General features: G+C 39.4%; 1 protein-coding gene across 2 annotated transcripts in view; it reads left to right on the forward strand.

Annotated features, from left to right (window-relative positions):
* Positions 1-14,611, forward strand: part of SNAP25 (synaptosome associated protein 25) — a 93,981-nt gene that overhangs the window by 53,279 nt on the left and 26,091 nt on the right. For both annotated transcript variants that reach the window (XM_004610924.2, XM_004610923.2), the window contains exons 2-3: positions 5,363-5,497; positions 10,066-10,107. In XM_004610924.2, the coding sequence (XP_004610981.1) occupies positions 5,426-5,497; positions 10,066-10,107 (114 nt within the window). In that variant the 5' untranslated portion in view covers positions 5,363-5,425. The remainder of the gene's footprint in view (positions 1-5,362; positions 5,498-10,065; positions 10,108-14,611) is intronic.

Raw genomic sequence — 14,611 nt, forward strand, 5'->3', positions numbered from 1 at the left:
CATCTTTAAGGGAGAACATGGGCTTGAAGAGTAAGCCTAAAACATTATTTTTTAATCAGAAATCTAAACAGTAAGACTGATGTCAGTCATAAGACATCTTTTGTAATAGCAAAGGTATCAAAAGCTTCTATATACCCCCTGACTCCCAGTTTCACACACAGTTCTTGGTTCTATCATATAGCAAATTCTCAACAAATGACTATTAATGTTCGAGTGATAGCACAGTGGGTAGGGCATTTGCCTTGCATGCGGTCAACCCAGGTTTGATTCCTCCATCCCTCTCAGAGAGCCCAGCAATTCTTTTAATCATTCAAAAATTTTTGAGTCACAGGGAAAGTTAAAATTAAAAAGTGCTTACAAATAAATAATAACAATGGCTGTATTCTGTGCCCAAACTTGTAGGATCAGACATCAGTAACATAGTCAGGGTAATTTATAGCTATAATATGCTGTGCTAAAAATCAGAAAACACTGGATACATGCGCCTTTTGTCAGTTCAGGAAGATATGAAAACGATGGCACAATGTCACCTCTTAGGAAGAAAGGACAAAACAGTAGGGAGTGAAAATGAGCTGAATATTAAAGACATAAGTAAGGATGACATCATCCTTATGGGATTTGCCATACCACTCTGCATCATTTTTCGGTATATAAATGAAATTAACCATAGTTTCCACCTTATAACTAAACAACAAAATCTCTATGCATCTTGAAAAATAAATATACTTTGGAAATGTGTTTTTTTCACCCACAGAAATGACCTGGTATGAGATTTATCTGTGGATTCAGCTACCTCTAAGAATGTTTTCTAGTCTGTAAAGTGGGAATAGTACTAGTAGGCATGCCTTGTGTCACTGAAGGTTTATAAAAGCAATTATAGGAGAAATATATAAAGTAATACTCAGTAATAAGAATGTCCTCAGTAGGTATTAGTGTGATTTGTATTAATAAGAAGAGTTATTTCACATGGTACATAAAGCCCCTATGTTGCTTATTGCCCAATAGAGTGAGTCTTCAATAAATATTAATGGAAAAAAATAAAATAAACATTAATGGAATTTTCAAGTCTCTTTCCACCCGAAAGCATCAGAGTCTGTAAGAGGAGAGAGGCCTCCCCTAGCAGAAACTTGCTTAAATGCTTAGCAGCATTGGGAGACATCAAGGTGTGAACTTCAGTTTTCTGTACTAATTCAACTGCTGGGTGCACTTGTTGAATGACTTGCTTGTTTTCACTGTATCACTGTCATTCCATTGTTCTTCGATTTACTCAAGCGGGCACCAGTAACGTCTCTATTCCTCCCAGCCCTGAGATTTTATCAGCCTCTCTTTACTCATCTTTCCCAATGATAGAAGCCTCCAATCGTTGGTTGTTTTATTATTTTAAAAGGAAAACATGGAGAGAAGTAGATGCTGGCACAGTCTCTTACACTCTCTTACACTTCCCCCAAACATTCCTGTCCTTTCACTCTTGGACCAATGTCTGCCGTCCCCAACATAATAGTCATCCATGTTTCTGCCAATCTGGCATTTCAAACTACACCCCCCTTGTATTGATACTTTGCACTTTATACTGGGTGAAGATCAGTTAAAAACTCACCTCATCTTTGAATCCTAACCCTTTATCTGGAAAGAGCCTAATGCAAATAAGTAACCTGCATCCTGAAAGAGATGAAGCTGGTCTCGAGTCTGTTGGCCACATCTAACATAGGTCTTAAATAGGCCCAAATACGAGCGTTAGAGAATGAAGAGCTTTGCAAATTAAACTTGACATTAAGGAATAGCTGGAGCCTGTTTTTTCCACATATGTATATGCATAAGCTCTCCAATATTTCTATCTCTGGAAAAATGTGACTCTGTGCTACTTCTGGGATCACAATCCTGAGTATGGAGCTGAGAACAGAAATGAGAAATCTCTGAGCACTGTACAAGCTTTGCAGACCTCACAAATAGTCACATGAATTCAATCTAATCTTCAATTCTAGAATCCTATGGAAATGGAAAAATTAAAAACATTTTTTATATTTTGTATTTTACTCCATACCTCATTGCTTCTCACAATGGAGACATTACTGGTGCCCGCTCAAGCAACTCGATGAGCAGTGGGACGACAGTGCTATAGTGCAGTGCTACCTACCCCATTTCTTTATGGAAACATATGATCCAGGAAACACAAACCCTATCACAGGAAGCTCAGTGAAATGGGAAATCTCTAAATGAACATGAGACAAAAAAAATATATATATATATATATACACTCCTCCCCACTATATTTATCTAGAGAAAATATACAGTGCTCAGTGGATATATAAAGCAAATGAAGAATGCTTTATGGATTTCTGTTGAACTTTGTCTCATTGAGGATTTAGCGACGATCCTTTTAAAACTGTGAGCTCAATTCAACCCCAGATCCTCCTCTTTTCTGTATGTATCTGCAGAATCCTACCACTTCCCCCCTGTGACACATAGAATGCCCTAGGAGTACACTTCTATAGAGCCGAGCTACTGCGGTAGACCATCATTGGCGGCTTGTTAGAAACTCGGACTCTGGGACACTATCCTAGATCAACAGAATCAGAATTTCTGAGTGGAGTTGAGCCATCTGTTTTCATAAGATTCCCACTGATTCTAATGTCTTCTAAAGTTTAAGAAGCACTGCCTCGGACCACACCTGGAAAACTGTTGACTTAGGAGCACCTGGGGCTGGCGGAGCAGATGACTCCTTCATTTGTTGTTTCAGTCAACAAGTCTATTAGCATTACTTGAACAGTGACTAAGGCTCAGACTCTATGCTGAACATTGGTGGTTTGGGAGGAAAGAGATAGCGCACTCAGTAGGGGGCTTGCCTTACATGTGCTGACCTGGGTTCAGTCCCCAGCAGTTCACATTGTGCCCTGTGCCCTGCCAGGAGTGATCTCTGAACACAGCTGGGTGTGGCCTCTAAACAATAAATAAAAAATAAGTAATTTAAGATCATAGGATTCTATTGGGCCCTCAAGGGACTGGGTTATTATTTTACATCCGTCTCAGGGAATGTTTTTGAGTTCTGAGTGTTTTGAGTTCTGTTTTTGAAATTCTGCTTCTAATTTCATACCATGAAGCAGGCCTTACTGACGGGACATGCTCCAGCTTGGGTAGCAGATAGGATAGAAGTTCAATGTGTGAAGATGAGTGAAGTGTCATATTCCACCTAGATAATAAATGACAATTCATTATTAACAGCCTCTGAGTTATTACTGAAGTGACTCTTAACATCGTTATACCTCTTCAAGTGCTCTCAGACTGCTAATATACTTGGGTGTAGAGTTTGTGGAGATAATTTCTTAAAGTAGCAACACAGCTCCACAGAGGATCTAAGACACCGTCTAGTCTACTCTCCCCGTCCTTATTAGAAGCATGGAGCTTCTTTTTCAGTTTTATTTTTTAAAAATACTGTATCCATGAGACCTGTAAAAGTCATAAGTCCTCCCAAATCATATTTGCACGCACACTTTTTAGAGCAGGGCAAACTTTGGGAGCTCCCGGGGGGCTTTCAAAGGGAGGCAAACGGTGGCAGCTGCCACAGGGCTTCTCTACCATGGTGCCAGATTCTCTGCTTGGAGACAAAGAGTTCTACAGCTAACTTCTGAGAATAGCAACTGCCAAGAATATACATGATAGGAAAGAAGGGAGGCATAGAAGAGATAGGATAAGACACACACACACACACACACACACAGAGAGAGAGAGAGAGAGAGAGAGAGAGAGAGAGAGAGAGAGAGAGAGAGAGAGAGAGAGAGAGAGAGAGAATCCTGCAAGAGGGAAATAGCAATTCTGCAGGTCTGCTATATCCTAAGAATCTGGCCTATTAAAAGGGAGGGCCAGTCCCTTCTTAGACTAAAGGAAGATGCTACATCCCAAGGAACCAAGAGCAACATAGGAAGACGGAGAACAGGACAAGAAGGCGCTCTGTTTGTCTCTAGGTGGTAGTCCTGTGGGAGTCCCTGCTTGGGAGCTCAGCCTGTTTCCCTGGCTTCAGGCTTCCGTGGGTGCTCAGCAACAAGTCAGCTGACCAGCCAGTAATCAGCCAAGGCTAATTAACAAACACTGGGCTTTCTCCACTCTTAACAGAAGATACAGGCTAACTCCAAATGAAAAACGTTTTTTCAATATAAAGCCCCTAGAGCTTCACCAGGTTGGACAGCATATTCTACATTATCTATCCTTTCTGCAAGGCAGTGAGATTGGTAGCTGCACTGTTGGAAAAACAGGCTTTAGAGACAGATCACCTCTCCCAGTCACTGGAGTCCCAGAGTCCATCTCTGTCCTCCTGACAACCAAGTCCTTATTCACTCCACAAAGGGAGGACCCACGACTTTCTCTGTGATTCTGTTGGGCTACTGCTTTCAGTCTTACACTAGAGCATTGGGATTTCGTTTCTGGTTATGTCAAGATTAGGAGTAGTTTGATACATGTTCCTTTAAGGTTTTGTTTCATAGATGCCTAATTTCTAAAATGGAACCTTTACTGAAGTAAAAACGTAGAGTACTGAAACTTTCACCATTATAAGTACAAAATCTGGTGAGCAGAATATTCAAAATATTCAGCATATTAAAAATTATCAAACTGATGGCATGAATTCCTATTTTTATGATACTGACAATAAAATTAGCATAATGTATGCTTATTGCCTTTAAAAATCTTATACTTTAGGTAATATGGTTACCGTATTGTTCGCTTATTGCTGTTCATGTACCAAGTTACTGCACATCCCCATCACCAGTGTGCCCATCACCTTCCACCACTGCCCTTAAGTCCCACTAATACAACTCAACTTTGGAGCATTTATTTCTTCCTTTTTACTTTGATTTTTTATTTGATGTCTTGCCTCACAATCACCAGGTAGAAAATTACTGTGAAATCTCTTATCTCTGAAGAAGTATCACTTTACAATTCCTCCTACCTACTTTACCCTGAATAGCCTGAGTTACTTCACAAGAATGATCATTGTGAAAGATTCTAATAATATGTACTATGTTAAAATACCAGAGGAATTCATTTATAGCTCTTGAGAGATTAGTGTAATGATGATTTCAGAGACAGGGATCATGGAAACGAAACCCCCCATCCGTTTCTCTGCCTCTGAGACTTACCATTCTCTTCCTTTTCCATGTGTATGCGCCTGATTTATTGATGCATGGGTACAATGGTATCTAGTTACATGATAAGGCATAATTTGGTGGATGAAACAGGAGGATTTTGTTGAACTGAGGCTAGCCTTTAACTATGAGCCATAAAGATGAGACTGTGGGCCATTTAGGTCCCCTCATTGTGCTCTTCTACACACATACAGATAAGCCCTCATATGTTCATATCTTCTTCCCAGGTTCTGTGGGCACACCATCACTGACACCCCAGTCCAAGCAACCAAACACCCCCGAACATTACCATGGCTGAAGACGCGGATATGCGCAATGAGCTGGAGGAGATGCAGCGAAGGGCTGACCAGTTGGCCGATGAGGTAAGGAATGGAAACCTGAGCAAAGAGAAACATAGAGAGTTATGTAGTTTGCACAGATTCCTATAAAAAAAAAAGGGGGGGGCTTAAAATGTTTCCAAAAATTGCGCCATGACTGATTTTCTTTCTTTTTTTTTTTTAAATTTATTTATTTATTTATTTTTTAAATTTATTTATTTTTAATTAGAGAATCACCGTGAGGGTACAGTTACAGATTTATACACTTTTGTGCTTATATTTCCCTCATACAAAGTTCGGGAACCCATCCCTTCACCAGTGCCCATTCTCCACCACCCGTAAACCCAGTGTCCCTCCCACCCTCCCCAATCCCATCTCCCCCCCACCCCACCCTGCCACTGTGGCAAGGCATTCCCTTCTGTTTTCTCTCTCTAATTAGCTGTTGTGGTTTGCAATAAAGGTGTTGAGTGGCCGCTGTGCTCAGTCTCTAGCCCTCATTCAGCCCGCAACTCTCTTCCCCCACATGGCCTTCGACTACAATGTAGTTGGTGATCGCTTCTCTGAGTTGACCTTTCCCCGGAACGTGAGGCCAGCCTCGAAGCCATGGAGTCAACCTCCTGGTACTTATTTCTACAGTTCTTGGGTGTTAGTCTCCCACTCTGTTATTCTATATACCATAGATGAGTGCAATCTTTCTATGTCTGTCTCTCTCTTTCTGACTCATTTCACTCAGCATGAAACTTTTCATGCCCATCCACTTAACTACAAAATTCTTGACCTCCTTTTTTCTAACAGCTGCATAGTATTCCATTGTATAGATGTACCAAAGTTTCCTCAACCAGTCATCCGTTCTGGGGCATTCGGGTTTTTTCCAGATTCTGGCTATTGTAAACAGTGCTGCGATGAACATACATGTGCAGATGTTGTTTCGATTGTACTTTTTTGCCTCTCTGGGATATATTCCCAGCAGTGGTATTGCTGGGTCAAATGGGAATTCAATATCTAATTTTTTGAGAGTCGTCCAAATTGTTTTCCAGAAGGGCTGAACCAGTCGGCATTCCCACCAGCAGTGAAGAAGGGTCCCTTTCTCCCCACATCCTCTCCAACAGCGGTTGCTTTTGTTCTTTTGGATGTGTGCTAGTCTCTGTGGTGTGAGGTGGTATCTCAAAGTTGTTTTGATCTGCATCTCTCTGATGATTAGTGATGCAGAGCACTTTTTCATGTGCCTTTTGGCCATTCGTATTTCTTCCTTGGTAAAGTTTCTGTTCATTTCTTCGCCCCATTTTTTGATGGGGTTGGATGTTTTCTTCTTGTAGAGTTCAACCAGTGCTTTATATACCATTGATATCAACCCCTTATCTGATGGGTATTGTGTAAATATCCTTTCCCATTCTGTGGATAGTCTTTGGATTCTGGTCACTGTATCTCTTGCGGTGCAGAAGCTTTTTAGTTTAATGTAGTCCCATTTGTTGATCTCTGTTTTTACTAGATTGCTTAGTTCCGTGTCACCTTTGAAGATACCTTTATCTTCAATATCGTGGAGGGTTTCGCCGACCTTGTCTTCAATGTACCTTATGGTTTGTGGTCTAATGTTGAGGTCTTTAATCCATTTTGATCTGACTTTTGTGCATGGTGTCAGGTCAAGGTCTAAACCCATTTTTTTGCATGTGGTTGTCCAGTTTTGCCAGCACCATTTGTTAAAGAGGCTTTCCTTGCTCCACTTCACATCTCTTGCTCCCTTATCAAAGATTAGATGGTCATACATTTGGGGTTGTGTGTAGGGATATTCCACCCTGTTCCATTGGTCTACGGCTCTGCCTTTGTTCCAGTACCATGCTGTTTTAATTGTTACTGCTTTGTAGTAAAGTTTGAGGTTGGGGAGGGTGATGCCTCCCATCATCTTTTTCCCAAGAATTGTTTTAGCTATCCTTGGACGTTTGTTATTCCATATGAATTTTAGGATTGCTTGATCCATTTCTTTGAAGAATGCATGACTGATTTTCTTTGCTCCTACAGTCAGGAAGGGGCTGATTATTTTATATATATATGTATGTATATATATATATATATATACATATCATATGGGCGAGCCTTGCAAGGTCCCCATGGTGTATTAATATGCCAAAACCAGTAACAAGCTGGGTCTCATTCCCCTGACCCTGAAAGAGCCTCCAATGCGGCATCGTTGGGAAGAAGAGTAGAGAGAGACTTCTAAAATCTCAGGACTAGGACGAATGGAGACGTTACTGAGACCGCTCAAGAAATTCGACCATCAATGGGATGATGATGTTGATGATGAAGATGATGATGATATATTTACACACACATATACATACCTATATATGTTTTATAATATATGTATAAGTTATGTATATATGTGTATATATTTTCCTAAATTCCCACTTTAAAATCTAGTGAATTGGGGCTGGAGAGATAGCACAGCGGGTAGGGCGTTTGCCTTGCATGCGGCCGACCCGGGTTCAAATCCCAGCATCCCATATGGTCCCCTGAGCATGGCCAGGGGTAATTCCTGAGTGCAGAGCCAGGAGTAACCCCTGTGCATCGCCAGGTGTGACCCAAAAAGCAAAAAAAAAAAAAAAAAAAAAAAAAAAAACCATAAAATCTAGTGAATTAAGATTCACCTAAAAAAATATTGAATTTCTTATAGTCCATAGTTGCTAGAGTTAGCTTAATTCTAAGATATAATTTGTTACATTTTCCAGACACTCCAGACTGGTATTAAACTTGAATTATGTAAAGTGACAAATTAAAATTGATAATTACTATAATTGCTAGTGATATAAAATTCAAAGGTACAAATATTTAAATCTGAATGCGTCCCTGTCATTTAACTATATTCTACTATCTCTGTTCTCAAATTTCCTGACATGTGAAGGATATTATATTATGGCTTTTTTCTGCAGATTTTCCCAACTGCATGTTCAGTGACATCATGGTATAGTTATAAATCAGGGTAAGAGTATTTGTGCCAAACACTACAAAGTGAGGCTTGACTTACTGTTCTGTTAATTGTCTGGACTTAAAAGAAGAAATTATTAATGCAGGTTAAACTAACAAGCGTGTATATCTACAGGCATTGCGATTACTTCACACAAAAAAATCTGAGGAAGTCTTACGGTTTTGAAAATGGGATTCAATTCAATCATCTTAATCAATGGCTGAATAAACAGCAGTACTCCTACATTATTTAAAAAAAAAAAAAAGAAAATGGGATTTCTCTCCAGCAAAGTTCTTTGCATTGTTTGACAAATTCAATGTATGTCTTCATTGATTTACTTTCCTTTTACTCATTATGTAAATTGAAATATCAATGAGCACTTATACCAAAGCTGCACTTGTTCCATGCATGCTTAGCTAATACAGGAGCAGGGCAGACACGAATAAAAGCTTTCTGTGAGGGGGCTGGAGCGATAGCACAGCGGATAGGGCGTTTGCCTTGCACGCGGCCAAACCCGGGTTTGATTCCCAGCACCCCATATGGTTTCCTGAGCACCGTTGGGAGTAATTTCTGAGTGCATGAGCCAGGAGTAACCCCTATGCAATGCCGGGTCTGACCCAAAAAAAGAAAAAAAAACTTTCTGTGAGATTAAACTGGTTTATACAGAATTTAAGATAAGGAGTATTATGTATCTTACTTTTTATTAATGTGCCTTTCTTCTTTGATATCAGTGAAGTAATATACATATTTGTGTGTGTCTGTGTGTGTCTCTCTGTGTGTGTGTGTTCATATATTCTTTTCTGGAGAGTTAGTTGTTAAACATTTATTCTCATACCACTGCATATAGGCATTCTATTTCAAAAAGCAACCTACTGACATCTCCTCAAGGAGTTGGGATTCTTCATATTCCTGCAGAATGTTGTCCAAAATAAGTTGTCACTTAAATCATGTTACCTAAACTATAATTATTTTTATCAATTTAAAAAAACTTTAAATGCAATATTGAGAGATGAGTTTGTTTGGTGGTTTCTCGTCATTTCAAAGGATCTGAGAGAAAAATAAGTGACAATGCTGTGCCTGAGGAATTCAGACTTTCCACCTCATTTTTTCTTATCTAAGGATGAAGATAATTGTTATAGCTGTCTCGTATCAGCTAGTTCTTTCAAATACGCTTGATTTCTTTCACCCTTAGGCGACAGCTTAATTTGTATTGATAAGAACTTCCAGTTGTATTTCTAAGGGCTTTATTAGAAATTTGATGTTAGATTCATCTCAATTCATGAGAACAATGTTTGTGTTTAAAATTCAATATGCCTGGTCCAGGGAAGCCAAATTAGTCCTCTGAGTATTTGAGATAGTTTTTCATGCATCATGCACATGAAAAATGATCTTTTCCAGATAACTTTGTCTTTAATATCAAGATCAGCTTCATATGCTTTTGATTTTATGAAGATTACCTTTAATGTAATTGCTTTAGGGAATCTTATTAAGTAGAAAGTTCGATAAGAAAGAGGATGAAAATGGAAAGTCTTTTGTGTTTCACTTAAAACAGTATGTAATGGTAACCTTTTGTGTTTCTCAGATGAGGAATGTATTTCTTGTTTTCCAAAATCTCTTATGCTGTATTTATAATATTTATGTTTTTTTCTCTTAGTCGCTGGAAAGCACCCGTCGTATGCTGCAGCTGGTGGAAGAGGTAAGAAGTGACCCTATATGAAGGTACACACATCCCTTTTTCTGAAATCCTCTTACCTTGACAATAGGACCAAGGACTCTTTTCCTTATACCAACATTCCATTGATTTCTGTGAGAATGTGGCCACAAGAAAGTCATATAGCAAAGGGGCTGCTCTATTTAAGTTGCTACACAGTCATCAGAGTTTTCACTTTTCTTTCAGTTCAGATTCCCTTTGTTGTCTGAAATACAGAGGAGAGCATTTCCAAGCAAAACCTGCCAAGAAATCACAAAAGATCAAATAATTTCAGACCAGTTAGAGCAAGTTTTAATATACAAAGGATTTATCTGCATATTCCTTTGCAATGACTTTGATGCCTCTAAGTCACATTTAATTGATATTTTTTCTGACATTAACCACATATATGACCCTTAAAATATATGTCCACATAGATATTTCAAAACGTATATAATTATAGACAAGCACTACAATTCATGGGATATTAAGAAAATCCCTTAATGAAGAGAAATATAAAATCCAATATCGACTCTTTTATATTTCTGACAGGACAGAACATTCATTTGTAAGACACGGTTAATGAATCCCAAACTACTTCTAAACAGATAGAATAGGGCATATAGCAATAATGGAATGAAAAGAGCATTTGCAATAAACTTCACTCACTCTAATTTGGAAGTGCAACAGTCAACCAGGAGGAATAAATGGATTAATTGAACTTGTCCATTGGGAAAGATGAAGTAGAAAAAGAGTCGAATGGCTTATATTTATCTTAACAGAATAAGACAAGCCTAATAGTTTTTATTCAGTGAGATGATGTTTTAGCCATGCCTTGAAACTACTTACCAATGTATAAATGCATGTGTGGTTAACATTTGTAGTGATCTTGGGCATTCTCTAGAATGATTAAATGAGCCTACTTGCTTAATGCAAGTGTAAGTTGATTATGCATGACATGAAAGGGGGGGAAAGATAGATTAGACAAGGCTAAAAGGAAAGCTGGCTACTTCCTACACTACAGGAGCTGACATCTTCTTATTTCTGTAGCTTTAGCTTCTCACCTAGGAATGAAATATGGCTAAATGTGAATTGCCACAGGAGGGGTGAGAGAGATGGCAGCCCTCAGCTCCCCAGGAAGCTGGGAAAGAGAGGGCAGAGCTCTGAACAAAATCTGTGATCATGAAAAACGACAATTTGAACCTGTAATGGAGCACAAATTGGCCCCCAAAGAAAGGCAGGCCAGCAAGGGGCCCCACACTCTCCCAGGAAAGTAGTCTTAGAAATGAAGATAAATGTTTTCCTGGCTCTCAGCTGGGAAAAACAGCTTTTGCAGAAAGACCTGAGTGCCCAAAAGGAAGCAGATATTCTAAGTCTAGTAGTACTGGCAAAGCTTTCAGTGTGAACCTAGTGACCCTCAACCTGTCTTGAGAACAAAAGAAACAAGTTTTAGGAATTTCATTGTGAGCCTGACATTGACCCTAAGGGAGTCGAGAAGTCGATCAACAGAGATACCTTGATGTGTCTTTATGACCTGCAGTCAGATCCTCCAATGTCATTTTTTGTTTTTGTTTTTGTTAAGAAGGATATACACGTAAACTAAATTCCTAAAATTGCCAAATTCTCACCAATTTGCCCACCCCTGCAATGTTGAAATATTTCCTGGCCTGGGAAAATTGGTGGAGCAATTACTTTAAAACAAATTACTTTGAACTGGCCCGTTACCCACTAAATAGTTTGGTCTTTTACACCTCTATTTTCAGGCTTTTTAAGTTTCAGGCAGTTTCAGCCAGTCTTGAGAAAGGAGAATCTGATCTTATATTTTGTAAGGGAAGAAAAATAATCTCCACTGACTAAACTAGGATTTCTGCACTTTACGTTTTTGTTTGTCCTTAAGTGCTTCTCTATCAAGCATAAAGTTGCTTCTTAGAACGAAAAATGGAATGGAAGTTATTTCCTACCTCATATAAATGAGAGGAGCTGTTAGACTTTCATCTTTAGGAAATTATGAGGAATGCATTATTAGACTAGACTGATTGGCTTTTATTTCCTCCTGGGCTATTTTATATTTATGGTCGAACATCCCCTATGTCTAGAACATTGACTATTCAGATTGTACTCTGTTTTTCAATCAAAAGGGAAATTGTCTTTCAAGAGAATCAGCATTACATATTCATCAAAGTCAGAAATCATTTGGAAAATCTTGAGCATTGAAATATCAGGATCCTGCCCATGATCCCAAGTGCATCAGAGGCATGTAATTTGAATTAAATGTGAATTATTATTGAAATCGAGTCTCAAAGTCGGGAAAGGTTACTAAACTTGTAGCTTCCCTCAGGCAAAAAATTCCATTTTATGTAAGATATCCAGCTCCAAAGAGTTGAATGTAACAGAGTTATAGGCAAAGAGACTTAGAGGCTTATTTATTTATTTATTTATTTATTTATTTATTTATTTATCTGATCATCATGAGAGAGTTACAAACCTTTCTTGATTGAGTTTTAGTCATACAATGATCTAACACCCATCCCTCCACCAGTGCACATTTTCCACCACCAATGTCTCTAGTATCCTTCCCACCACCCCTACCCGACACCACCCCGTGCCTCTATGGCAGATAATTTCCCTCTTTCTCTCTATTTTTGGGCATTATGGTTTGCAAAGAGATACAGAGAGGCCATCATGTTTGGTCCTTGATCTACTTTCCACACACATCTCCCATCCCGAGTGATCCCTCCAACCATCATTGATTTAGTTCTTCTCTATGCCAACTGCCTTCTCACCCAACTCATGAGGCAGGCTTCCAACTGTGGAGCATTCTTCCTGGCCCTTGTCTCTACTGTCCTTGGGTGTTAGATTTTTTTTAAATAAATACCATCATCAATATTACAAGTAAAGTGTAAAGTTACCCAGAAGCAAGTGGGGGAAAGTTCAGAAAAGCTCAAGACCACACATAGGTGAAAAAGGTTGGAAATCGTTTAGTTGTGGTTCTCTGGGGTTGGAAACTTTTTCTTTTTCCTTTTTTAGGGGGACTGTTGTGGGAAGCATAAATGAAGATGCTCAAACTCAGAACTTCACACATATAAAACATGTGCTCTACCTCTTTAGTCACATCCCAGGTCCACAGACTTTTTGGTGGATTCATTTTAACAAATATTTCTGGAATGCCCAACTCCAGAGGTGGGAGGGAAAATAGATATTGACATGATGCAGGAAAATGCATAGAAAAATTGCTTTCCTGTCAGGTCACACCCACCATTGGAATATAAAAGAAGGAACAATTAATTCTGGTAGTTGAGTCATGAAATGTATCCTAGGAGGAAATTTTGAGTTTAAACCTCCACCCCCAAAAAAGGTCAACTCTGCCAACACTTAACAAGAGGAAATGAGGTCTACATGGGGATGCACTAGGCTGTGATCACTATGCCCAGAAAAAGCCAAGAGCTTCAGGCAGGCCAATTCAGAAGCACTGTGCTGAGCTCTCATGGAGTGATGACTTAGGACTTCCTAATATTTAGTGGATTATTTAGGATCTTTTTTTTCCTATGCCAACTTATGTTTGAGCCACTTTGGCAAGAGAAGAGAATAAGGATTTCAAAGTGTGTGTGTGTGTGTGTGTGTGTGTGTGTGTCTGTGTGTGTGCCTGTGTCTGTGTCTGTGTGTGTGTGTTACATCAAATGCTCTACAAATGGAAAATTCAGGCAGAGTCGTTGTTTTCCGATAAACAGACTTGGGGCTTGTGGTATTCTAGAATTAAGAGAGAGCCCAAGTTTCTTAATTTTAAAATGTTCAGATATCTTGGATTTGGAAGAGCACTTCAGAAGGACAAAAAGAAATAACTTTAAATATTCCACAAACTTGTCCTTAGTTCATCATCAAGAAAGGAAAATTTTAGATGCAGAAAGAAAATGAGTAGAAAGGAAATTCTTTAAAAAATCACTCCCGTCTCCATCCAACTGTACTGTTTGGAGACAGACAGTTTTCTCAACAATCTCAAACAGAAACCACAAATTTAGTTAGGAAAAAAAATAGAATTACCAGGGCTGGAGTGATAAAACAGTGGGTAGGGTACTTGTCCTGCATTTGACTCGCCTGGATTCGATCTCCAGTCCCTTATGGTCCCCCACACCCTTCCAGGAGTAATCCCTGAGCACAGAGCCAGGGGTAAATTCTGAGTACCACTATGTGTGGACATGATCCAAAAACCTTAAAAGTTCCTCATTCCTTGGGGCTGGAGCAATAGCACAGTGGGTAGGGCGTTTGCCTTGCAGGTGGCTGACCCAAGATTCCCAGCATCCCATGTGGTCCCCCGAGCACCACCAGGAGTAATTCCTGAGTGCAGAGCCAGGAGTAACTCCTGTGCATGGCCAGGTGTGACCCAAAAAGCCAAAAACTAAAAAACAAAAAAAACTTCTTCATGCCTGGCTATGAAAACATAATCCTCTGGGAAGAGAACCTGCTTTAAGGGCCTATTCCCAGACTCCGAGTGCTGGTATTTGCTCCTGGGGGC

Source organism: Sorex araneus, chromosome 3 (assembly GCF_027595985.1).
Source record: "Sorex araneus isolate mSorAra2 chromosome 3, mSorAra2.pri, whole genome shotgun sequence".
In the NCBI taxonomy this organism is placed as follows: domain Eukaryota; kingdom Metazoa; phylum Chordata; class Mammalia; order Eulipotyphla; family Soricidae; genus Sorex; species Sorex araneus.